Below are 25,542 nucleotides of genomic sequence, written 5' to 3' on the forward strand. Positions count from 1 at the left end.
TCTACGTTCGACCCCCGGTCCCTAATACCCAGCCGGACTACACAGCGCCGTCTCCCGCCCAGGGGACAGCGCAAACGCGGACAGCACAGTGGCGGGCAGCTCCCCGCGCTCCCTGCAGGCCGGCGGCCAGCCAGCCGCAACTCTGCGCCTGGTGATTGACAGGGGTCTGCAGCTATGAGCCGCAGGGGCGGGAGGCTGCGTCACTTCCTGGCCTTTCGGCGGAGACGGGGTATATAAACCCGGTGCTCACGCAGCGCCCTCGCTTCCACAGTATGGCCGGCGACATTAGCTAGCGCTCGCTCTACTCTCTCTAACGGGGAAACAGCGGACTACAAGAGACTGAACTGTATCTGCCTCTATTTCCAACAGACTCACGTTCAACTTTCGCTCACAACAAAAAAAAAAGCCGGGAAAATTTTATTAATCCTTTTTTTTAAAAAAAAAGTTAATATAAAATTATAGCAAAAAAAAAAAAAAAGGAACCTGAACTTTAGTAACACAGCTGGAACAATCCGCAGCGGCGGCGGCAGCGGCGGGAGAAGAGATTTAATTTAGTTGATTTTCTGTGGTTGTTGGTTGTTCGCTAGTCTCACGGTGATGGAAGCTGCACATTTTTTCGAAGGGACCGAAAAGCTGCTGGAGGTTTGGTTCTCCAGGCAGCAGCCCGACGCAAACCAAGGATCTGGGGATCTCCGCACCATCCCGAGGTGGGTGCCCGGGGCTCTCGCCCACACTCGGGGCTGGGGGCTGTGGCCGCCTGGCAGGCACCAGCCACGGGCGGGGCCGGGTTCCCGCAGCCTTCAGGTGGGGCAGGTCCGCGGGCGGGATCGTTTCGGCGGCCGTGGAGGGGGGCCGGGGGCAGCGGCCGCGTCCACGCGGGGCCCGAGCCGGCTTCTCCCGCCGCCGTTGCCGGGCCGGGCGCCGCCCGGGGGGAGGGGAGGAGGCCCGCGCCGCCGCGTGCTCAGGTAGCGCGTGCGGGGCGGCGGGCGGCGCCGCCCGACTCTCCCCTCCGGAGTTGGCGGGCCGCGGCCCGGGCGGGGGCCGGGGGACCGCGCGGGCTCCCTCCCGGCAGGTGTGGCTCGGCGGGCTTAGTCAGGCGCTCATTCGGGCGTGCCCGCCTCGCCTAGCGGAGGAGGGAGGGCGCGGGGCTGCAGCCGGCCTCGTTCTCGCCGCCCGCGTGCGCCGGAGGAGGGGGCCCTGCGGCCGCGGGCTGCGGGGCTGGGAGCAGGCCTCCGGCCCGTGGTCCGCGCTGGCAGCATGTGGCGCTGGGCCGGCGGGGATTGAGCGGGAGCGGTGATGTCGCAGTGGCTGGGCCCCACCGCCGCCCGAACGCGCGCTGCACCACAGCCTTCTCGGGCGGGCGGCCCCGGGCGAGGCGCGGAGCCCGCCGGGGCTCGCCCCCGGGGCTCTTGACCTTGGGCTGGGGAACCTGTTACGGAGGCGGCGGGGTCCGGCCGTGGGCCGGGGTGGGGCGAGCTTTGCCTGCGCGGACGGGCTGGAGGCCCGGCGGGCCCGGGCCATAATACCTTCAATGCCGGAGCCTGCAGAGGCATCCGGGGCCCCAGCGTCCCACCCGGGCAGTCACGCGAGAGAGCCGGGCATCCCGCGCGGAAGAGCGGCGGGCGTGCGGCGCGCTCGGGGTCGGGGCCTGGGCGCCGGCGCTCGCGCCCCCGCCGCCCCCAGCCTCGGTCGGCTTCGCGGCGCGCGAGTGCGGCGATCGCGGCGGTGCGGCGCCGCAGCCGGCGTGGCCGCTTCATTGAGAGGCGGCGACCAATGAGCTGCGGGGCCCGGCCGGGACCTTGGCCCCGGGGCGTGGGCCAATGGGCGTTTCAGGAATGTTGGCTGCGCTCCCCGCCGTCCCGGACAAAAAGCGGCTGGAGCAGGGAATCCAGGCAGACACGTGCTGCCGAGACTTCAAGGCAGTATTTCTTGAAGGCGTCTCTTGTAGAAAAACATGATCGAGTTAGCCAAAATGTCACGGGTCTCATCTTCCACGCTTTGTGCGACTTTTAAAATGTCCAGCAGAGCCCTTTACTCCTATGGCAGGCTCAGTTCTAAGCCCTTTATATGTATGCTGTAGGAAGCAGTTACTTTTCTTGTAAGTATGCAGAAGCTTGGTATTTCCTCCATTTTACAGACGGGAAAACTCCCTGGTATTGGTAATAGGCGTTTGGCAAAACGATTGTGATCGGTAATCTAGGTAATCTTGTCAAGGAAGAAGTAATGAGTAACAACTGTCTTATAAAATGAAAAATTGTTTTGCTCTAGCTCTTTAAATGTTTTGAAGTTTTATTTGTAAGCACACGTTCTTAATAAAAAGAGGGTTTTTCCTCCCCAAGTTCTTGGGCAAAAGTGCCAGAATTTAAGCTGGGGCTTTTTTTTTTGGTGGTTGAGTTTTCTGAGTCAATGACGGGGAGAAAGGTTTAGAAAAGGGCAGCCTGCTTGCTTTAAACGTTTGAGAACCCCCTTTGCTGTGTACTTTAATCAGTTGAAATTGTTTTACTGCCTCAGTGTTGCTCTTAAAGTGATGGAAAATTAAATCTTCAGGAACAGAGTATTCCGTTTTGTCGAGTTCATGACTTAATGCCGTACGTTTTATAGACATTTAACGTTCGTTAAACCACTCTTTTTGAGAGTTCACTACCACGTTTCAGCTGTTGTAGATACAGCAAGTAAGAATGGATGTGAGAGGTCCATTAGTAACCTTCGTGGGGATATTTTTCAGTGACCTGTCAAGCAAAGATACACAGGTCGGGTTATTTACTAGGAGGTAAAGTACCTGCAAATAGTAGATGCTAGGTAAATCACCTGGAGTCAATGGCCTAGCAAGCGGGAGTCATTGGAGTCTGGTCTCTGAGGAGGTGGAGTGCAGGCCTCAGAGACGGTGGAAGGATTATCAGTCATCTAGAAGAGGAATGCATAATAAAGTGGTTAAGTGCATGGCCTCCGGCGTGACTAGATTTGAATTCGAACAGTATTTAATAGCTAGCTGTGTAATGTGTCCTCATCTCTAAAATGGAGACAATAATGGTACCCACTTCGTAGGGTAGTTGTGAGGATTAAGTGGGTTAATACATGTACAGTAGCACTCTTAAGTGTTACCATCTTTTTCTTTGCCCTTAAAATCTTTTTTCTTTTCCTTTTTTTTTTTAAGCAAACAAGGCTGGAGAAGGAGGTATATCAGATTGTAGTCTAAAAGGTGACACGTTAAAGGCTGCTCTAGCAATTTGAAGTACTTTTTATTCTATTTTGTTGTTGTGCTGAGGAAGATTCACCCTGCGCTAGCATTTGTTGCTAGTCTTCCTCTGTTTTCGCTTGAGGAAGATTCACCCTGAGCTATCATCGGTGCCAAACTTTCTCTTTTCTGTATGTGGGTCACTGCCTCAGCATGGCTGCTGATGAGTGGTGTGGTTCCGCACCAGGGAACCGAACCCCGGGCTGCCAAAGCAGAGCATGCCACAAGGTCATGGGCTGGCCCGCAATTTGGTGTATTTTTATACAAGAAGAGGAGATAGTGTCACTGGGGAGTTTTCAGTTGCTTCCTTAATATTAATCCTTCGATGGCATAGATGGAATGATCAGTCTTTAGTGGCTTTGTTTTTATTTAATTATATAAAAATTTGGAAGCCAGAAAGTCATTGCTTGTGCTTGCCTCAGATGCCCACCCTCAGTAATTCCAATAAAATGCAAATAGACTAAAAGTCATAGTTAGGAGTTAATCCAGACTGGATTAAACTAAACAATTACGTTTACACTGTTGAAAAGAGTATATAAAACCTAAGGATGTGGAAAGGATTAAGAGTGAGAAGCCACAAATGTCCTAAGAGGGCATCACTACAGATGCTAAAGACATTAAAAAGATAACAAGGATATCGTGGAAAAGCTCCCAGAAAAATACCTTTCCAATATTGATGCAAAAAGAAGTAGAAAATCTAAACAGTCCTATAATGGTTACATAAATTGAACTGGTCATTAATTATCCCATAAAGAAAACTCTAGACCCAGATGGTTTCACTGGAGTATTCTCTCTAACTTTCAAGGAAGAAATAATTCCCGCCTTTTCCACACATTCTAATAGTAGAGAGGGAACACACTTCCCACACTTCATTTTGGGATTTGCATAATTTTGATGTAAAACTCTGACAAGCTGTGAAGGAACCAGAATTTTCATGTACTGCTGATGAGAATGGAAAACAGTACAGCAACTTCAGAAAATGATTTGGCAGTTTCTTAAGTTACACATCTTGTACAGTCCAGCCAGTCCACTCATGTATTTACCCATAAGAACAGGAAATATATGTCCATAAAAAGATTTGCACGTGGGGGCTGGCCCCATGGTGCAGCGGTTACGTGTACACGTTCTGCTTCGGCAGCCCGGGGTTCACTGGTTCAGATCCCGGGTGTGGACATGGCACTGCTTGGCAAAAGCCATGCTGTGGTAGGCATCCCACATATAAAGTAGAGGAAGATGGGCACGGATGTTAGCTCAGGGCCAGTCTTCCTCAGCAAAAAGAGGAGGATTGGCAGCAGATGTTAGCTCAGTGCTAATCTTCCTCAAAGAACAAATTGTACATGAGTGTTCATAATAGCTTTATTTTTAATAGCCTGCAAACTGGAAACAAATCTCTGTTAACACGCAAGTGGATAAACAAATTTTGATATATCTGTACGATAGAATACTCAGTAATAAAAAGAATTGTTATTGATAGACACATGCAACAAGTAATTGTGCTGGAGTAAAAAAATAAGCCACACAAAAAAGTACTATACTATAAGATTTCATCTCTGTAAAACTCGAGAAAATGCATGCTAATCTGAGTGGTTGCTGGAGGATAGGAGTAAAGGGAAGAGTGGATTACCAACAGGCACGAGAGACCTTTTGGAGGTGATGGAGGTAGTGACTATCTTTAGGTGATAGTTTCCTAGGTATCTGTGTATGTCAAAATCTTGTAGATAAAATGTAAATGAAAAGAGTAGAATGTGAAGTTCTGTAACACAGCTTAAAATAAATGGGTACATGCCCCCAGTAAGCAGAATCTGATCATTTTTGCCTTAGTAACTTCATCTTTTCAGTGATTCTCACCTCTTACATGGCTGAATTGCCTTGCTGATAGAAATATTAATGTAGCCATTATTGGCATGTGTTGTATTTACTGCTACAAACTAAAGGATACGTAAGCCCTCCCCTGTGTAAACCTACCATTTAGCACCTGTTCTAAGTCAACTTAGAGCATTGTATGCCCCCAAATTCTTTGTACAATAACAGATGGATATGAGTTTGGAAAGCTGCTGAAATGATTTTAGAGAAAAGATTCTATCATCAGGTGTGTGAATCAAAAATCATTTAATTGGAAGCAGTGTGGGGTTTGAAGAATTTATAGTTATTCCAGAGACTTGAACCAGGAGAAAAAACTATTATTTCAAAGGAATATTTCAAAGGTTATTTTGAAGGAAATAGTCAGCAATTTGAGGACTTGGTAATCTGCAAAGGAAAAAAGTATGGTATGAAAAATCTGGCTATTAGTAAAACTTACCTTACGAATACAGATATTTTGGATTTTTTAAACTTTTTGTTGAAGCATAACACAAAGTGTTATGAAAATCATAAATACATCCCATGTTTTCACAAAGTGGTGACACTTAGGAAACCGGCACTCAAATCCAAGACTGTAGCTAGTGCTGGCTTTGTACCACCTTCCAGTTACTATCCTCTCCCCACCCCACCTAGAATAACCACTATCCTGACTTCTCATCCTACCATAGATTAGCTTTCCCTGTTTTCAAACCATGTGTAATGTGGAATCATTTGGTATACATTGTGTAAGGCCTCCATATGTCAAGATTATGTTTGAGGTTTTGTGGTTCATTCTCATTGGTGTATAGTATTTTGTGTCAATATACCACAGTTTGTCCACTCTACTGTTAAGGGGTACTTGAGTAGTTTCCAGTTTGCTGATAGAAATATATTGCTGTAAACACTGTTGTACGTGTTTCTTAGTGAACACTATGTATGCATTTTTATTAGATACACAGTCACCTAGGAGTGGAATTAAGTGATAGGGTATGCATATAGCTAGCGTGAGCGTTCCAGTTGCTCCGTATCTTCATCCAACACTTGGTGTTGTCTTTTTAATTTTAGCTACTGTGGGTATTTGGCAGTATGTATTTCCCATCAGATAATGGAGTTGAGCATCCTTTCATATCTTTATTTGCCATTTTGATAACTTTTGTGAAATGCTTGTTCAAGTCTGTTTACCTATTTTTCTTTTGGGATGAGTTTTCAATTTGCAGGAGTTCTTTATATATTGTGGATGGGTTCTCTGTCCAGTATGTATATTACAAATATCTTACACCCTCTGTGGCTTCCCTTTTCGTTCTGTCAGTATCTTTAGAAACAGGTTCATAATTTTAGTGTAATCCAGTTTATCAGTGTTTTCCCTTTAATGGTTAGCAGTTTTTGTATCCTACTTAAGATATCTTTGCTCATCCTAAGGTGATGAAGATACTCTTTTTTTCCCCTAAACTTTGTTTTACTTTTCATATTTAGATCTGCAATCCATCTGGAATTGATTTTTTTTTTTTTTAATATGGTATGAGGGAATAGAATGCACTTGACACAAAATTGGCTCGTCTTTCCTAGCTCTGATTCCCAAGTCAAGCTGAAACTCTCTGAAGGCTCTGCCTTTTCTATTAAACATTTCCCACCCTCCCGTAGGCCATTTAGTGGGGTTTATACCCTGTGTGATCTGGACAAATTACATAATACTGGGATCTTTTCTTGCTGGTTTTTCCAAGGGAGTCAAAAGGCGCACATTATATAATTTTTGTTTTTAAGAAGGAAAGTCCTGTCTGGTATGGCTTGGATTAAAGAATACTGATTAACAGTAGTTGGAGAAAAGCAGCAGTCCCGGCATAGTCAAATAAATGGAGGAACAGGTGATGCATTCTAAAACTGCCAGGTTTCACAGTGTGTAAAGTTGAAGTGTGAAAAGGACGGGGTAGTATCCTAGGTTTAATCTGCAGTTTTCTCTGAGCTTTTCAGATTTCAGCAGGATATTGAAGAGAAATCAGTGACCATATATAAAAATGTCTTAGAGTTGCTGGAGCAAGCAAAAGTCTTTTTTATAAAATGGCAGTTTGGGGAGGAAGTCTGTTAGAAAGTTAAGAAATTTTGGTTAGACAAAAGATAGTTTAATTTGGTCTTTCAGGACTTTCAGATTGGCTTTCCTCCTTGCTTTAGAATACATCCCAGACCTGAGTTATTCTTAGAAGTGGGGTGGGTTCAGATGGGAAGTTCTAGTGGAGGTGAAGACGAGAAATATTTTATTAATTGTGGGACGGTTAGAGGTATTTTATTTTTACAGTTAGGTGAAAATAATGAAAAATGGAATCTCTTGTTAATGTTAGAAAAGACATTTAGGACTAGTGGGATGTTCTGCGATTCTTACTTTCTCTTCACTCAAATTTTATAAGCTAAAATATAACTTTCAGTGAAGGATTAGGGGCAGTTGCAAAGATAGATAGTAAATCACCCCTCAGTGTTAACTTTCCCAGCACTCACGCCACACTTGACTCCATCATTGCACATTATTGAAGTATCAGTAATTTACATTGAAGGAATTTACAACTCTGCCAAAAAACCTTTTAGTGTAAATGTTTTGGAGTAGAAAAGCTTCCCGTTGAATTAAGCTTCTCATTACGTTCCTCACAACAGTTTCAAAAAACTTTGAACTGCTATGTCCAAAACACCTTTCCTTAAGAAGTACACATTGAAAGAAATAGTCAACACATTGGTGCAATAATTACACTATGATTTACATTTTGGGTAAAAGTTTGAGATGGAGAACTTAATACTGTGATTATAATTAGCAGTGCATTCTGGGTTGATGCCTTTGAACAGAAGGGGAAGGCGTAATTCTCTGGATATCCGAATCAACGGCCATAGGAAGGCATCTTCAGAATTTAACTTAACTCCTCGTCAGCCTAGGCTTTGCTGACGAAGAATCTGATGTTTTAGGATGCTTTTGGCCCAAAGACTACTTAATACCTTGGGTAAGGTGTAGAGGCCTGAAGATAATGTGGTAAGGGGAGTCTCTGAAATAGGCAAGTTAGGCTGTTAGCTAAGGTCACAGTTGAGGGGAACTTCAAATAGTTGTGGCTTTTGGGGTAAATTACTTGATAACTCTGAAACCAGCGATTTTTACTTTAAGAAAGTACTCTGAGGAATCTGATCACATGGAGGCCTTTTGGCAAATTTCCAGGCACCATCTGCAGAGTGTTTGACCTACTGGATCTGAGAGGGTAAAATTCAGCTCAGCTCTTCAGGTGATGCGTGAAATCCTACTCTAAAGGGTTTCTTCCACCTGCCAGCAGCATTCTGTTCTCTCAGTCATTCACTTTTTTAAATTGTGGTAAAAAAAAAAAATCTAACTTTAGATTTACTATTTTAACCATTTTTACATGTACAGTTCACTATTATTAAGAATATTCACATTGTTGTGAACAGATTTCTAGAACTTTTTTATCTTGCAAAACTGAAACTATACCCATTAAACCCTAATTTCCCCTCTGCCCTTTGAAACTACCTTTCTATTTTCTTTGTTTTTTGACAATTTTAGATAACTTCATGTGAGTGTATGAGTACCTCAATTAAGTGGAATCACACAACATTTGTCCTTTTGTGACTGGCTTATTTCACTTAGCATAATGTCCTCAAGATTCATCCATGTTGTAGTACGTATGTACCACATTTTCTTATGCTTTAATCCCTTGGTTAATTTGGGTTCCTTCTACCTCTTGACAGTTGTGAATAACAATGAACGTGGGTGTGCAAATATCTCTTCCAGATCCTGTTTTGAATTCTTTTGGATATATACCCAGAAGTGGGATTGCTGGATCCTATGGTAATTCTGTTTTTAAGTTTTTGAGGAGCATTCATCTGTTTTCCATAATGGCTGCACCATTTTACTTTCCCACCAACAGTGTACAAGTGTTAGAATTTCTCCACATCCTTGCCAACATTTGTTATTTTTTATTTGTAGATGTCTTAATGGGTGTGAGGTGTGGTATCTTGCAGTTTTGATTGGCATTTCTTTTATGATTAGTGATGTTGAGCATCTTGTCATATGCTTCTTGGCCATTTTGTATATCTTTGGAGAATTGTCTGTTCAAGTCTGTTGCTTATTTTTTAATTGGTTTATTTTTGTTGTAGTAGTTCCTTATATATCCTAGATATTAACCTCTTATCAGATATGATTTGCAAATATTTTCTCCCATTCTGTAAGTTGTCCTTTTTTCACTCTGTTGAGTGTTTTTCTGTGATGTGTGAAAATTAAGTTTGATGTAGTTCCATTTGTTTATTTTTGCTTTTGTTGCCTGTGCATTTTCTCATCTCCAAGACAGCATTGCCAGATTAGTCACTTGGCCATTTTAAGTCTTATTGAATCAGATGTTGTAGGAGTCTTTCTCATCATTTTAATTCTATCTTTTCCCTTGTAAACATCCCAACTTGTTCTATTTTTATTGGACCACAGATTCTTTAAGAAAACTGTAAATATAAATTATGGTGTACCTTAATGTTTTGCTTTTTAAGCATAGTGACTAAGATTATTCGGTTCATGGGATTACCATTTGTAAAGAGCACAGTATCTCCTTGGGATCATTTATCATGATCTGATAGTATTTTTTAGTATTTTAAATACCTACTTGTTAAGTTAATCAGGGTTTCTCAACCTCAGCACTGTTGACTTTCTGGGCCAAATAATTTTTTATTGAGTAACAGTCCTGTTCACTATATGGTGTGGCAGCATGCCTAGTTTCTACCCACTACCCTCCAGCACCAGCACCACCACCACCCTCAGTTTGATAACCAAAAATGTCTCCAAAATGTTTCCTGGGTGGCAGAATCATCCCCAGTTGGTCTGCTGAGTTAGACCAGTATGAGGTGGGCATCATTTAAGTAAACAAAAAGGAATTCAAATCAGGAGATATTTTGGTTTACCTGTGAATTTCTTTGTTTTATAAGCACATAACAATTGTGTAACACTTTTGAATACCTTTTACAATATTTTCCAGTCAGTATATGTGATTCTATAATATGGACACATCCCCAAATTGTCTTTATTCTGCTTCATGTCTTATTAGTTTATGACTTATTGAACTCGTCTATGTTTAAAACTTAAGAAGAATATTAAGGATATGCCAGAAAGACCAATTTTGTAAAATAGTTTAATATAGACTGGTGATTCTCAGTCTAGATGTTAGTGTGTTTGGGAGCAAAGTTCAGACGCCTTCCACCGTCGTTATTGAGCCTGCTGTGACATTCTGACTTGATACTGTCTCTTTGAAATCACAGATATGTAATTGAGAAAATGTCTCGGGCAACTGTGTGAAGCCCTCTGTCCTTTTCATCATTAAATTTGGACACAAAGCCAGGGCACTGAAAACCTTTCCTCTAAAACAGGAGCCAGCAAACAGTCTGTAAAGGGCCAGAGAGTACATTTTAAATTTTGCAAGGCAGACAGTGTGCTGTAACTGCAGCTCTGCCCTTCCTTATAGGGAGAGAACAACCAGAGACAATACACATGGAAGTGAATGGGTGTGGCGAGGATCCCATAAAGCTTCATTTACAAGAGGAGGCTTATTGTCCCCACAAAAATGTGATAATATAATTTGCTGAAATTCTCACCTGTTTTGGTGTTGGTTTTCACCTTTCTCTTAGCATCATATTGATGTAGTTTTACTTCTGTCACATCTTCTTTGTCCTTTGATTTATTTTTTTGATCCTGGCAGCTCTCCTAAGAGCATGTCTTTCTAATAATTATTTGGTTGATAGACCATCCAACTGTGTCTATCTTAGGGTGTTTCAAAGCAATTGCTTTCTTTCATATGGTGACTTTGAAAAAATACCAACTACTTGAGGGTTTCCATTAGGAAGAGTTTGGTTGGAGAGTTTATTAACTAATGATAAATGATCACAAGAGAATTCTGGTTTCCCTCAAAATGGAATAAGCACACTCTACTTTTGTCTCTTAGTAATTGCAACTAAAAACCCTGGACAGAAGGCATGGAGCAACTATCTGTGGACTCTGAAAAGTAAATGTTAGCAGATGAATAGGAGAAGGAAACCAGAACTCAAAACCACTGAAACAGCCATGATTTTCTGTTTCTTTTTTTCTCTGATATCTCCTGGGCTGGTCCCAAAGACTGCCAGACGCCTGGAGCTGCACACTAGGTGCAGACAAAAAGAGCTCCAAGAGAGGCCCTCTTTTTCTGGTCTGCAAAGAGGGAATGGAGGCCCCTTTGGGTCAGAGAGCGTGGGAAAATCTTTTTTGTTTTGTCGCCTTACTCTTTTTCTGTTCTCCTGCCACTGCTCAGTAGCAATTTTAACACCAGGCAGATGCTAAAATTGCAAGGGAGGTTTGACCAGAGGAACTGTGGTCCCAAGAGTGGAGAATGGAGAACATCAGGGATATCCCTGTTACTCCTTTCCTTCTTTGTTGTCTCTCCATTTGGCCCCAGAGGAAGACACAGTCACAGGCAGCCTGCTGCAGAGTAGAGAAACTAAAGCCTTGGCTGTCTAGCTGGAGGATCCAGATGTCCCCCTACCTCCCCCCTCCCCCCCCCCCCCCGCCCCCGAGCTAGAGATTATCTGAGAGATTATGGAGAGGAGAAAGGTGAAGGAAGAGATCCCATAGATTTATATGAACACCCCTGAGCTACTCATATATAGATCTGACCCTAAATAGCATATCAAACGCTTTGAAAACTGATAAGATTGCCTCCCAGTCCCAGATTGGCCACCAGGTAGCACATAAGCTGGGCATTGCTGAACACCATGGCAAAGGCTTTCATGAGTAGACTGAAACCACAACATGATCCAAGAACTTGAAGGCTTCTTATAGAAGAGTGAATGGAGACTCTTAGAATGAAAGAAAGTCTTAGCAGAGGAGTAGAGAAGATGGAACTTAAAAATAGAATAACTGCAATTAAAAGTTCACTGGATAGGCTTTAGTGCACTGGAGATGATAGAAGAGTGAGTGAACTGGAAGATAGATTAGTAGGAATTATCCAGTCTGAACAATGGAGAGAAAATGAATGAAGAGAACCTGAGGGACCAGTGGGACAAGCCAAAAGCTTTAACATTTTGTGTCAGCAGATTCACAGAAAGAGGAAAGAATGCTACAGAAAAAATATTTGAGAAAATAATCCATGTCTGTGTTCATTATAATGAATGGGTCCTATAAAATTAAGTTGTTTGGCAGTGAAATGAGTAAGCTTCATTGATGTGTAGATTAAAATAAGATGGCGTTTCAAGTGGAATATATAATCACAGTTGGTTAACAGGATTATTCTGGTAAATGAATATCTCTTCAATAACTTGCCCTCTTAAATACCTGAGCTATCATGGTGAATAATTTAAAATACAGTAGAGAACCGTGTAACAGTAATTTTAGATTTTAAGAATTGAAGGCTGTTCGTGGTTTTCCAGCAAGTCCATAAGAACCTAATCAAAATAATTATTTATTGTAATTATTCAGCAATATTCAGCTATTTGAGGACAAGTTATAATAAAACAAACAGTCCCTAACAACATGGAATGACTAGTGGGATTGACATGAATACCAAAATAGCCACACAAATAAAATACTTTGGTAAGCTTTCTGAATTTTAAAACCTTTGAGTGACAGATTTGACTTGGCCGGGATAGTGGGGTGACTTTTGGGCTGGAAGAAGGGGACTGGGGACAAGGGTTCTGTGTAGGGTGAAATCATTCCAGCAGTACCCAGAGCGGTCATGGTTTACATATATTTTCCCAACATGATTATGATGTTCCTTTTACCCTCAAGTGGGCTTGATTTGGGTGAACAAGTTTATGGTGCCCTGTTTTGAGGAAGAGAGAATAGTTTGTGGAAAAGCCCAGTGTGAATGAAGTATAGAAGATGGAGGTAGGTTCAGTTATCTATGTATCTGTCCATATATGTTTTATTTATTTTGATTGTTCTTCTGATTCATTGTCTTTGTATTATACACTTTAGTTGTGGGTCCCTCTAGTTGTGGCATGTGGGATGCCCCTTCAACATGGCCTGATGAGCAGTGCCGTATCCGCGCCCAGGATCCAAACCGGCGAAACCCTGAGCCGCCGAAGCGGAGCGCGCGAACTTAACCACTCGGCCGGCCCCCAGAGCCCTTGGTTAAAGCATATTATTTGTGGAATTGAAATGCCATGAGTTCTGAAATGTTGTTTGTACATTAGTGAACTTTGAGTCTTAGAAAAATGAAACTCAAAGCTACTGCTTGGCTGCCTAAAATACGAGGATTAAAACAATCTATAAATTTGTTTTATACAGAACTAAGTCCTAATTGCAAATTTTCCTCCCCTGGATAATAAATTGCACCATTTTTTAAAATGTTAAACTGCAAAACCATGGTCCAGTCTAGTGTGTATTTATTTTTTCTTGATAAACAATTATTAGCATCTTTTAAAGGGGGAGCTAATTGTTAGCTCTTTTTAAAAATTGCTTGGTTAGGTTATGGGCAAATAGGCTCTAAAATTATTAGCAAGCCTAACTCATTTAAGGTTTTCAGGTGGGTCTCAGTACTGTTCTATTTAACTTATTTACCCATTGTAGGAATTACTGCCTTCTGTGATTGGTCTTACAATTTCCTTGTGGGCCAGTAACGACTTCTTTTAGCAAAATGATGAAACAGACGCAAAATTCTAACAAGATTGATTGGTACTGTGCTTGTTTTTGTTGGTGAGGAAGTCTGGCCCTGAGCTAATATGTGTTACCAATCTTCCTCTCCCTTCCCCACTCCCCAAGCCCTGTTACATAGCTGTATATCCTAGTTCTGAGTCCTTCTAGTTCTTCTCTGTGGGATGCTGCCGTGGCATGGCCTGAAGAGCAGTGTGCAGGTTGGCACCCATGAACCCACCCACTACACCACTGCGGGCCCCTATGCTTGCTTTTTAATACAAAAGAATACTTGTTTTTGTGCTCGCTATGCTGTTGAGGATTTCCCTTACAAAGTTTTGACTAGAAAAGAAAACTTTAACCATAATAATGCTATTCTCTTGAGTGTGGAAGAATGACCTGCCCAATACTAAGAGCCATAACATATTTCTGAGCTTTAATCTGGTAATTTCACGCTGTCCCATGGAACTATTCTGTGCTTTCTGTTTTATAGTGGACACACTAAAGAGGAAGCACTTCTTAGGTCTCAATCAGGTAAATGAAGATTATTTAGTTATGCCCACATGGCTTCCGTTTTCCTATCTGTTGCCTATGCTGCAGACTTTTCACTTTGTTGAAGTGAGTATTTTCTCATCCCGTTAGAGAGCTGCATAGATTTCCCAAGATCCTATGGGTATGCTTGTACTGTTGAATTGCCAGCCAAAAGCATTTTTCATTTTTTTGACAATGCTTCTAGACTTTTAGACACCACTAGGTATTGTGATTAGCTGCCAATTTGATAGCAGACTGTAGTATCTAAACAATGTGAGAGTACTAGCTTGCTTACTCTCAGCCTTTTAAATCTCTTTGCCAATCTAATTGGTGAAGGAACTAATGCTTTTTAAATTTTAATGCATAGAGTAAGGTTAATTTAGAGAATTTGACAGACAAAAAAGTATTTCGCTGTAACTTGTATTTCTTACACTTACTAGTGAGCGGTAGTGATTTTCCTTGGTTTGTGAGCCTTTTGAATCTGTACATGGCTTTTTCATGTTGTTTTGTCCATTTGTCTTTTTCTTAGTAAATTGCAAAAACATAGTCTAATTTCCAGTTTGCTTTTTTGTTTTTCATATATAGCAAACATCCATCTTATTTGGTGGATATGTGAATATAGACAAACTACTTTGAAACAAATTGTTAGTATTCATAAGAGAAGCTGGAGCAAGAATGTGACAACAAATATAAAATATGGAGTCTTAATCACTGGAAAACTCTTAAGTGTGCGGGCTTTGTAATTTTTATGAGAGTAGGCAAGTACTGTTATGAATTAATCATCCTTTCTTTTGGTTAAATAATAGATCCGAGTGGGACATACTTTTGAAGGATGTGCAATGTTCAATCATAAGTGTGACAAAAACTGACAAGCAGGAAGCTTATGTACTCAGGTAAGTCCTGTAGAACCAGTGCAAGCTAACCGATTTCTTTCTGAATCGTACTTTACATGTAAGAGCAAATCGTTCCTCTGGATCTTAGTTCTGTTATCATTTTTCCTTACTGTAAAAAATATAGCATAAAATTAAATGTTTACTTCAGGTGTCTTTAGGAAAGTAGCTTTTGAAGTCTTACCTAAAAGGTGCTTAAAATGGTTGCCATCTTTACCTCCTTGTAGTTAGCAGGAAGAATCTGTAAAGGAGGGTAGAATGGCATTGTACCTTTACCCTCGACCTCATATATTAAATCCCTTTTTAGTGTATGCCTCTCAATATCAGAACTTCAGGCAGAGTGAAAATTAGCTTCACCACACAAATAGGATTGCTATGTGTAAGAGAAGAAAACCATTTAACCTTTTTAAAGATACAAAGTTAATTTATTCAATAAATACGTTGAATTTTTATAATACGTATTTTAATCGGCCCTGGGGCTATTAGATTGAATAAGGTGCATACAGTGCCTGCTTTTTACTAAGCTTGTGTTTGACATATACTGATATTTGTAAGATGCTTATTATGTGCCAGACCGTGAGGGTATAATGATGGATATAAACAAACATTCCTTTCCTCATGGAGCTTATTATCTAGTGAAAGAAGTAATGAGATGGTTACAGAAGTACCTGTGACAGTGGGTGGTACAAGAAGAGGTATAAATATAAAAGTATGAATTTGGTAAATAACATCCTACGATAGATGAGGTCGAGAGGAAAGTTTAGTAGTAAAAGAGCTTTGTGAAATGAACTAATATGCTTTATACCTAATTTCAAGGCCTGTTTCAGTGGGGCTCTAGAACCTTAAGCAGATTTTTGGATAATAGAAGAGGAAGAATGCAGTAGTACATTACTCGCTCCCTTGAGATCTTAACATGTAACATTACTAGCCAAACATCTGCGTTGTAAATAATAGTCCCGTAATTGATTAATTGCATCTCAGTAGTAGTACATAAACATCATTATGATACTGTGACCATTTTCATCTGCAGTGAGAGTAGCATGTTTGTCTCCAAGAGACGTTTCATTTTGAAGACATGTGGTACCACCCTCTTGCTGAAAGCACTGGTTCCCCTGTTGAAACTTGCTCGGGATTACAGTGGGTTTGACTCCATTCAAGTAAGTAAGCAAAAAACTTGATCTGATCTTTTTTTTCAGGTATAAATGTTTAGGGTTCTGTGATATGCCTAGTAAATAAAGTTGTATGCTTATTGCTTCAGTTGTAATGAGTGAGGATGCTCACACCATGGGAGAAACAATGTTCTGCCTATTGCTCAAGAACAGCAGAAAATACAGAGGCAGCAGAGAACTAGTTGGGATAAAACGCAAATGGGAGAAAGAAATGAAGAAACCAGACATTTTCAATGGTTAACTCCTTGATATGGTTACTGGAAATGGTAGAGAAACTAAGGGAGGGAACAGCAAGGAAAATGACCCAGTCTTCATCGTGAAGAGTTGATTGTGTTGAAGAGCAACCCTCTGTATTGGGTTAAATTCTGATAGCAGTCAACAATTAAGGTGATTATACCTGGGGTATAATTGTTCTGACAAACAGATGTTGATTTTAAATATTGCACTTAATTAGGGTAAAGGACAGCTTGTCCTTAGGACTTAAAAGAGTTTTTGTTAATTTTTGATCCTTATAAGAAATCTAAAGCAATATGTTTTTAATTTTTGGGTCACTGACTTTTTTAAAACTAAATGTACACATGTTCTCCCACAAAATTTTTGCTTACGTTAGTATTTAAAAGCTCAGAAACCACTGCTCTAGACATACATCTTACTCTTTGTCTCTATAGTTGTTATGACCCATCGTCAGTAGCTTGGGTATTTTTTAGTTTCTAGAACTCATCCGTGCAACCTGCATTATTAATGCTCCGTTGAGACTCTCCACAGCTTAAACACACAGTTGCTCTGTATGACACTGACTTGTGGACCTTGGTCTGAAACCTTGCTCTCTGACACAGTGGCCTTCGTTTTTGTTTGTTGGCCAGCAAAAGCCTGTATCTGTTTAGCATATTAAAGGGAAAACATTATGCTGAATGTCACTGGGGAACATATTTGTAGAGGTAGAGTTTTGATTTTGGTGTGCATATGTAGAAAACAGTTGATTAGTTTAGGAAAGGTGGTGGAATTCTGTGTGTGATGTTATCTGTCTTTTTTTAGAGCTTCTTTTATTCTCGTAAGAATTTCATGAAGCCTTCTCACCAAGGGTACCCACACCGGAATTTCCAGGAAGAAATAGAGTTTCTCAATGCAATTTTCCCAAGTAAGTTTAAATAAACAATTGGAGCGTATTTTCTTAAAGTTAAAGCACGTATCATTTCAGAGATATTTTATATATATGAAAGCATATGTATGCGAATATGTAGCACATTATGTAGTTAAGATAAATGTATCAGTATAGCTGATTACATATTTTAGAGTGTGTGTGTGTGTGTGTGTAACTCAGGTCAGTGTTGTTGAAATGATGGACCAAGAAAACGAAGGACTTGATCACCTGCCAGAAGGCGAGTTCATCTTCAACTAGCCAGTTGCTCCAATTTACGTCTAACTTAGTGGTTATGAAGGCTGATCTCTTCATCCAGAAAAATGCCCAGTGACTTCATAAACCTGTGCTAAGACACTCACTGGTCCATGTTAAGAAACTCTGGACGGGCATTCTATACAGGAATTGAGCTGACTTAAAAATGATCAACACAATGAGATCACAGTGTCTCTTGAACCAAATTGGCGAGATTTTCTTCCATCCATTTTGCTAAGCTCTTATTTATAGACCTTCCTTTTTTGGGCTTCGAGGTTAGGGAATTAAAGGTTATCTAATCTAACACCGTTATCTTCTAGATGAGGCTGAAAACCTAGGATGATTTTAATAACATGACACAAAGTCAGTCACAGGCATGATTTAACAAGAAAATCAGATTTCTACCTATTGTTTTTAACTTGCCTACTAAAACAAAAACTATACTAGGCTATATCAGTGAGTGCTGAGTATAATTTAGTGTAAATTTCTATCAATTGTTAATTTACTGTGTTGAGTAAGGCTTTGAAACAATATGGAAAGGAGGACGTATTTGATAAAATGGCTTGTATTTACTTGGGAGAGTAGATAAATGGGTGACCAAATTCCATTTCCTGGTGGAGTTTTAGGAGAGAGTGAGTTTTTCTCAGCACCGTTTAGACTGACTCACTGTCTGAAGTGTATCTTTAAATAGCAACCAATAGAAGATTTTTTTTAAAGAGGAGGGAGGGGAAGAATCTTACCCACTTGCAAATTCACCCACTTAAGTTTCCCTTCACTGAGGACATTTCTGATGGGAGGCAGGTAGTATCGTCCTAGCTATCGGAAGTGGGGAAGCCCTCCCATCAAGTGGATCTCACGTTTCGTTTACATTCTCTTCCCTCAACAGATGGAGCAGCATATTGTATGGGACGTATGAATTCTGACTGTTGGTATGTTGGACACACTTTTGTGGATTTTTTGGTACTCTATAGCATTTATTTTAAACTACCGATTGTCATTTTTAGAAACTATTTTTTATTTTTACATAGGTACTTGTATACTTTGGATTTCCCAGAGAGTCGGGTAATCAGCCAGCCAGATCAAACCCTGGAAATTCTGATGAGTGAGCTTGACCCAGCAGTTATGGACCAGTTCTACATGAAAGATGGTGTTACTGCAAAGGATGTCACTCGTGTAAGATTTTAAATAATAACTCTGGATTCTTCAGTGTGGGGACTAAATCTTTTGTTTAACTCATTCTCAGTTTATTTTTCAAATTTGTGTTTAACTCAATCTTTCGCCCCTTTTTCCAGGAGAGTGGAATTCGTGACCTGATACCAGGTTCTGTCATTGATGCCACAATGTTCAATCCTTGTGGGTATTCAATGAATGGAATGAAATCGGATGTAAGTAATAATATTTTGCTTAATTCTTATTTAAATATTTCAGTGTACCCTTTCCATTATTAATACAAAACTTGTTCTCTAAGGGAACTTATTGGACTATTCACATTACTCCAGAACCAGAATTTTCTTATGTTAGCTTTGAAACAAACTTAAGTCAGACCTCCTATGATGACCTGATCAGGAAAGTTGTGGAAGTCTTCAAGCCAGGAAAATTTGTGACCACCCTGTTTGTAAATCAGGTAATTCATTTTATTATTGACAATAAAATCTCACAGGAAATAAAGAGACTGAGGCGTGTCATAAATGTATTCTAAGACGGCGCATTTCAGTCGAATATCCATTGGCACTGCTAGTGGAGATTTGTTGGTGGATGAACAGCTTTATGTGTTTCATTAAATGTCCGTTCGTCCTTGTTGTATATCTAGTCCAGTTGATGGGCTCCTCCTGTCCTGTCTGTTTTCCCTGTTAACAGACTGGGGTGGGGGGAGGATGGGGACGACCTAAGATGTCCCACTTGATTCAGCAGCTAAGAAGGCAGCTAAAATACTCAAATGCCACAGTTTCGTTAAGATAGTAGTCTTAAATATTTATTGCATGACTGTTTTGTTTCGAAAGACTTCTACAGATTGGAAGCACTAATGGTTCGTTTAAATTTTTTCCCCAGAGTTCTAAATGTCGCACAGTGCTTTCTTCGCCCCAGAAGATTGAAGGTTTTAAACGTCTTGATTGCCAGAGTGCTATGTTCAATGATTACAATTTTGTTTTTACCAGTTTTGCTAAGAAGCAGCAACAACAGCAGAGTTGATTAAGAAAAATGAAGAAAAAACGCAAAAAGAGAACATACATAGAAGAAGGTGGTGGCTGCTTTTTAGATATTGATACCGGGGGCCATGCTTTCCATAACCGCCACCTTGTAGTTGCAGAAAGCCCTAGATGTAATGATAGTGTAATCATTTTGAATTGTATGCATTATTATATCAAGGAATTAGATATCTTGCATGAATGCTCTCTTCTGTGTTTAGGTATCCTATGCCACTCTTGCTGTGAAATTGAAGTGCATGTAGAAAAAACCTTTTACTATATGAAACTTTACAACACTTGTGAAAACAATTCAATTTGGTTTACGCACAGTGTAATATTTCTCCAGGTATCTTCCAAAATTCCCCACAGACAAGGCTTTCGTCCTCACTAGGTGTTGGCCTCAGCCTAACCACGTGGGACTGTTCTATTAAATTGCTGCCAGGATTTTACATCCAGTTACCTCCACTTTCTAGAACGTATTCTCTACTAATGTTATTGAAACCAATTTCTATTTCATACAGATGTTTTTTGCAACAGCAATTAAAGTTTTTCTTCCACGAGTCAAGTCCTCATAAGAAAATGATTGTAGTTATCCATTTTGTGTATTACTGTTTTAACATTATTGCTTCCTGCACTTGTATTCCCTTAATTGATTTCGTTGCTCATCGTGGTGTCTCCCCTCCCAACCCCCGCTCCCAATAAAGCAATACACTGTTACACTGTGGGTTATACTAATCCTAACCTCCAGAGGGGGCAGGCGGGTGGACCCTGGGCTTAATTTTCTTTTAAGGTCAGGGGAGTTTGGCCTCCTTTTTATTGGCATGAGCTCTCCTGGGAGAGAATGACAAAAGTAAACTTCTAGTGTTGGTTACCAAGAGAGACTCACAGGTTGCTTTTAGGGTATGCTGGCAGAACTGTGTGGGAAGTGTGTGCCGTTCTGTGCTCTCCAGAAGTGAGATTAGCTTCTCAGGAGTACCATGCCTTTACTAACGTGCTAAGTAGTAGTATAAGAGTATTGTTATCGCTGAGTTTATTAGCAAGGAGATTGAAGGTAAAGGTTGTATTGGATTCAATAAATCAAGCAGCTCAGACCATTCACCTTAACTTCTATTTTAGCAACCATTTCCAGTAATTTCTGTTAATAGTATGCCATAAACTTTGGTTCAAAGCAGAATTAATGTCTTTGCCATCTTGTGACTAAAAGTTCTGTGACTTGAGATGTATGTGATAGTGTTCTGACTTTATTTGTTCCTCCTACTGGTGTTCCTTTCACCGTGGTTTCACAGGATCAAGTGAATGACTGCCCAGAATGAGAACTGTTCAGGTTATTCAGACGTACGCAGTGAAGCAGAATGCTATCCATAAAACTTGATGTATAAAATTCCAAAATAGTTGATGGGAAATGACTAGAAATACAGGCTTTCAAGAGTTGGCATCTTCTAGCTATATTTGCAAATACTATGAGATTTAAGCAGCTGAGAAAACAGCACAGTTGACTAAATTTTGTATTTCTTCCTTTCCTCACAAAATTTTTTTGATCCTTTCTGGATTGAATGCAGTGATGTTTTTGTTCCTTCCGTATTTATAAATGAAACACTTTTTTTTTTTTAGTGTTTCTAAACAAAATCTACTTGGTTTGAAATCAAGTGGTTGGAACACTTTTGACTTTTATTTTAAGCAAGTTGTTGATTCAAAGTTTCATTGAAGAAGCTTTCAGTCAGTGGGTCAGTTGGATTCTGTACTAGTGCACCGTGCCTGGTGTTTGGTGCTGTGTTGAGGACCAGTGCTCAAAGTGGGTTTTGTTCTTGAACAGTGTCCCACTAGATTCGATGACATTTGTTGGCTTGAGGTCTGCTTTTTTTTTCTAATAGGTTTAAGATTTCTATCTAATGTTGGAAAACTGCACAAATTTGTATGAAACAAAGCCTAGAAAAATGAAAACTGTAGATTGAATAGTAATCTAAATTAATCCTAGTATGTGTGCTAGAGGAGGGAAATTTTGGTGCCGTAATTTCTCTCTTCCTGGTGTTGGACTTAAATCAGTCGAAATGTATTTCTGTGCCACAATTTAAGCTTCAATAAAAGTTTGCTTAATTCATTGTCTAGTGACATTCAGAAAGTTTTCTGTTCATGTATTTTTTTAATAGTATACATGACCGAATGCTAGATATCTAAAGTTTTTATAATTGAGGAAATCGATATTTAACAATTTTATTCTCAGATTTGTGCGAGTATCATGAAGACGTAAGATCTGTAAGTTCCTGGGAGAATATCTAGTTTGTATTCAGATTTAGACATTTTTTGTTAATGGCTTCATAACTGAAGCTCAAAAGAAATATCTGGGGTATATACTAGGATATCAGAGTAGAAAGGGTAAGTAAGAAGGATGTATATTTGTGAGTTTGAAGTTGGAGGAAGTCAAAGTTTGAGGGTGGAATGTTCCGACCTTTATTTTATAGGCTCTTAATGGTGGGGTGAGGGAGGAACAAGCTGTAAGCTTCCTTTATTCCATTCATGATTATTTCTATCAAATAGAACAAAGTTAGAAGCTTGACCATTTTGCCATGCAGGTGATCGTTCATTTGGCAAAGATTCAGTTTTTCTGTTTCATGTCTACAATAAGCTGAAAATCAGAATCATAGAAATGTATATTCATATCTTAGAATAAGCTTATTAAACAATATTTTCCAAAATTTGAGTAAAAAGACAGAGAACTGTCAATCCTAGAAAAGCATTTGTGTCCATACCTGCTTTGCAAGATTCTTTTGCAGGAACAGGTAAGTGGGTGTTCAGGCCACTAATGAGCAGTCATTGGATTAATTGATCAGATTTCAGGCATGTAGGTGGTAAATGTGAAACTATACTATGAAAGATCCAGGACTTGACTTTTACTGTTCTAGCCAGATGATTGTCACCAGTTCCTGGCTCCCCGCCTACAAACTCTGTTCTCATCCACCCTTGTCTCCCTGTCGTAATGGAAGAAGTGGTCTGCCGTGGGTTCCGGCCCTTCCTACCTTCGGAGACTGTGGCTGAGCTCTCTATAGGGATTCCTACTGTTGATAACTTTCTTAAAACTCACCTATTCTACTTTCTAGAAAAAGTTTTCTTCCCACTTCCTTTTGCTCCTTAGGATCCGTTTCGTTAGTCGTTTACAAGATGACAAGTGTACAATTTTTAACCCTAAACTGAACCTCTTAAAACTGCTTGCTCCGTTCCATCATTTTCCTGGATGCTCAAACCAGAAATCGAGGATGAAATTGAGGTAGGGTCACACCTAGAAGTCTGATGTGACTAAGATGGGAAGAACACCATTGTTGGAAAGTGTCAAGAGATGTCCAATAGGTTGTTGGGTGTGTGAGCTAGGAACCCAGGAGATAGATGGAGATTTGTGATTAAAGATTTTAGTTTGAGACTTTTCAAACCTACAAGTAGTAAACAAAATAGTATCTTGAGCCTTCATACCCTAGCTTCAGCAATCCTCAATTCTGCTTTGATACATCTGTCTATTCACTACACGCACACATCTTTTCGTGTAAGATTTATATAAATTGAAATACACAAATCTTAACTACAATTTTGGAAAACTGATGTTCTCCTTAGCCCACAGCCGCATCAGGACAAAAGAAGGTTTGCTCATATCCCTACCCAGGCATCTAAGCCCCCCATCCCGCTCCCAAGGAGCACCACTCTTACAATTTTTTTTTGCCATAGTCGGGGGTTGTACTTCCCCCTCTGGAACTTTATATAAATTGAATCTCATATATATATACTCAATGCTTTCATTTGGTATAAAGTTTTTGAGAGGTTGAACCGTGTATTCCTTATTGCCGGGTAGTATTCCATTGTATGAATGTAGCACAGTTTGTTCATCCATCTGTCAATGAACATTTTATTGGTTTCCGATTTTTGGAGAACGTGAATAAAGCTGCTATGAACGTTTGCATACAGGCATTTCTGTGGCTTCTGGGTGGGCAGTAGTGGTACCTCCGTATTAATCTGAGTGATAAATTCTCAGCAGTGTTTTGTGTGATGCTTTGTCTCGCATGATTTTTTATTAGTCCCTCAGTTTTTTTTTTTTTTTCGTTTTTTTTTTTTTTTAAGATTTTATTTTTTCCTTTTTCTCCCCAAAGCACCCCGGTACATAGTTGTGTATTCTTCGTTGTGGGTTCTTCTAGTTGTGGCATGTGGGATGCTGCCTCAGCGTGGTCTGATGAGCAGTGCCATGTCCGCGCCCAGGATTCGAACTAACGAAACACTGGGCCGCCTGCAGCGGAGCGCGTGAACGTAACCACTCGGCCACGGGGCCCGCCCCAGTCCCTCAGTTTTTTAGGTTTTTTGATGCTACTGTCAATGGAGTCAATATCTTTTTCCAGTTGACAGTTTATAGATAGTATAGTTTAAATTTTTATTTCATCTTGTATCATGAGATGTTGCTGAAACTTAGTGGTTTTTATTTTGTTTTCATTATTGCACTGCTTAGGACCTATAATACATGTTGAGTATAAGTGGTAAGAGCAGGCTGCGACTAAGGTGAAGTGAACAAGACACCTAGGGAGTGAAAGTCAAGGAGAGATACTGGGGTGGTGAAAGTGGGCATCTGAGAGTGAGTTCATCCTTGCATTTTGCTCCCTAGGGGCTTTGCTTGCCTGAGTCTTAACCCTAGTCCTGGATTAAAGGCATGCTCCTTGTCCCAGTTGTAGGAAGACATTCAGTATTCCATCAGTGTTTGCTGTCAGTTTTATGTGGATCCCTTTTACATAGTCTGTTTGTGGTTGGCTGTTTTCTCATGAATAGGGTATTGAGTTTTGTCAGATGCCCTTTTCTTTTGCATTCATTGAGGTGATCATATAGTTTGACTCCTTTGTTCTGGTAAGACAGTGTTCCTGTCCTTGAGGAGTTTAGTATTGGAAGATTATGACTGAAAGAGGCCCCCAAACATTGGAGGCAGAAACACCTAAAGTAACTGCCCAAGGTGCGCAAGTAGAAATGGAAGAACCAAGATTCAAATTCTGGCTCTCTGTCTTAGTTAGTTACTCCGCTCTCAGCTAAACCTCTTTTCTTTTCATTGTCTTTGCTCCGTTTGCACCTACCCAAATCGTGGGAACTCTGTTATTTCACCTACTTTATTTACAATTCAAGAATCATTTCCCCATCCTTGATAGCATGTTTGCTTCCTTTAGCTTCAGCTTCAGCATTTTCGTAGTAAGGGAGTCTGAGCTGAACCCTGGGATAGAAAAGCCACCTTCAGTAACCCCTGATGTGCTTGACCCTGGTGCTCCAAGCAGGTTCATGGTACCTCCCACTCTCCCATTTTCCCTGGCCAACCCTGATTGGGATTCAAAGCCTGCAAAATACGGGGAAATAATGAAACCAATGCTGGTGAGGCTTTATGGAAATAAAGATACCAGCTCAACACTGTTAGCCTGGGAACAGTTTCTAGGGAGGATAATCTAGCAATGCGTATTTAGCTAGAAGTTTTTAAAACTCATGTATATGTATACAGTGGTGTACAAAGGCACACGTAGAAACAATCCAGATGTTAAAAATTAGGGTGCTGGTTAATGTCATAATGTCTATGCAATTAAATCTTCAAAGCAAATGTGTTCACTAACAACTAGGTAAAACTACACGAATGTTCAGTCAGTTAAAAATGCTGAGAATTAAATGCAGGTCATGGGA

The 25,542-nt window shown here is 40.5% G+C and overlaps 1 protein-coding gene across 1 annotated transcript; it reads left to right on the forward strand.

The window, feature by feature from the left end:
- The first annotated feature begins 199 nt into the window (after positions 1-199).
- Positions 200-21,961, forward strand: AMD1 (adenosylmethionine decarboxylase 1). Its single transcript, XM_023650930.2, has 9 exons — positions 200-707; positions 15,032-15,118; positions 16,146-16,272; positions 17,320-17,422; positions 18,564-18,606; positions 18,706-18,850; positions 18,970-19,062; positions 19,146-19,301; positions 19,727-21,961. Exons 1-9 carry the CDS (start codon positions 598-600, stop codon positions 19,865-19,867), a joined length of 1,005 nt encoding a protein of 334 aa, XP_023506698.1. The 5' UTR covers positions 200-597; the 3' UTR covers positions 19,868-21,961.
- The last annotated feature ends 3,581 nt before the right edge of the window (positions 21,962-25,542 follow it).

This window comes from Equus caballus, chromosome 10 (assembly GCF_041296265.1).
Source record: "Equus caballus isolate H_3958 breed thoroughbred chromosome 10, TB-T2T, whole genome shotgun sequence".
NCBI classification, from domain to species: Eukaryota; Metazoa; Chordata; class Mammalia; order Perissodactyla; family Equidae; genus Equus; species Equus caballus.

Coding starts and splice junctions, on each gene's coding strand:
- AMD1 (XM_023650930.2), top strand. CDS start 598: ATGGAAGCTGCACATTTTTTCGAAGGGACCGAAAAGCTGCTGGAGGTT. Junction 708..15,031: donor GATCTCCGCACCATCCCGAG/GTGGGTGCCCGG, acceptor GTTAAATAATAG/ATCCGAGTGGGACATACTTT. Junction 17,423..18,563: donor TCTCAATGCAATTTTCCCAA/GTAAGTTTAAAT, acceptor TTCCCTCAACAG/ATGGAGCAGCATATTGTATG.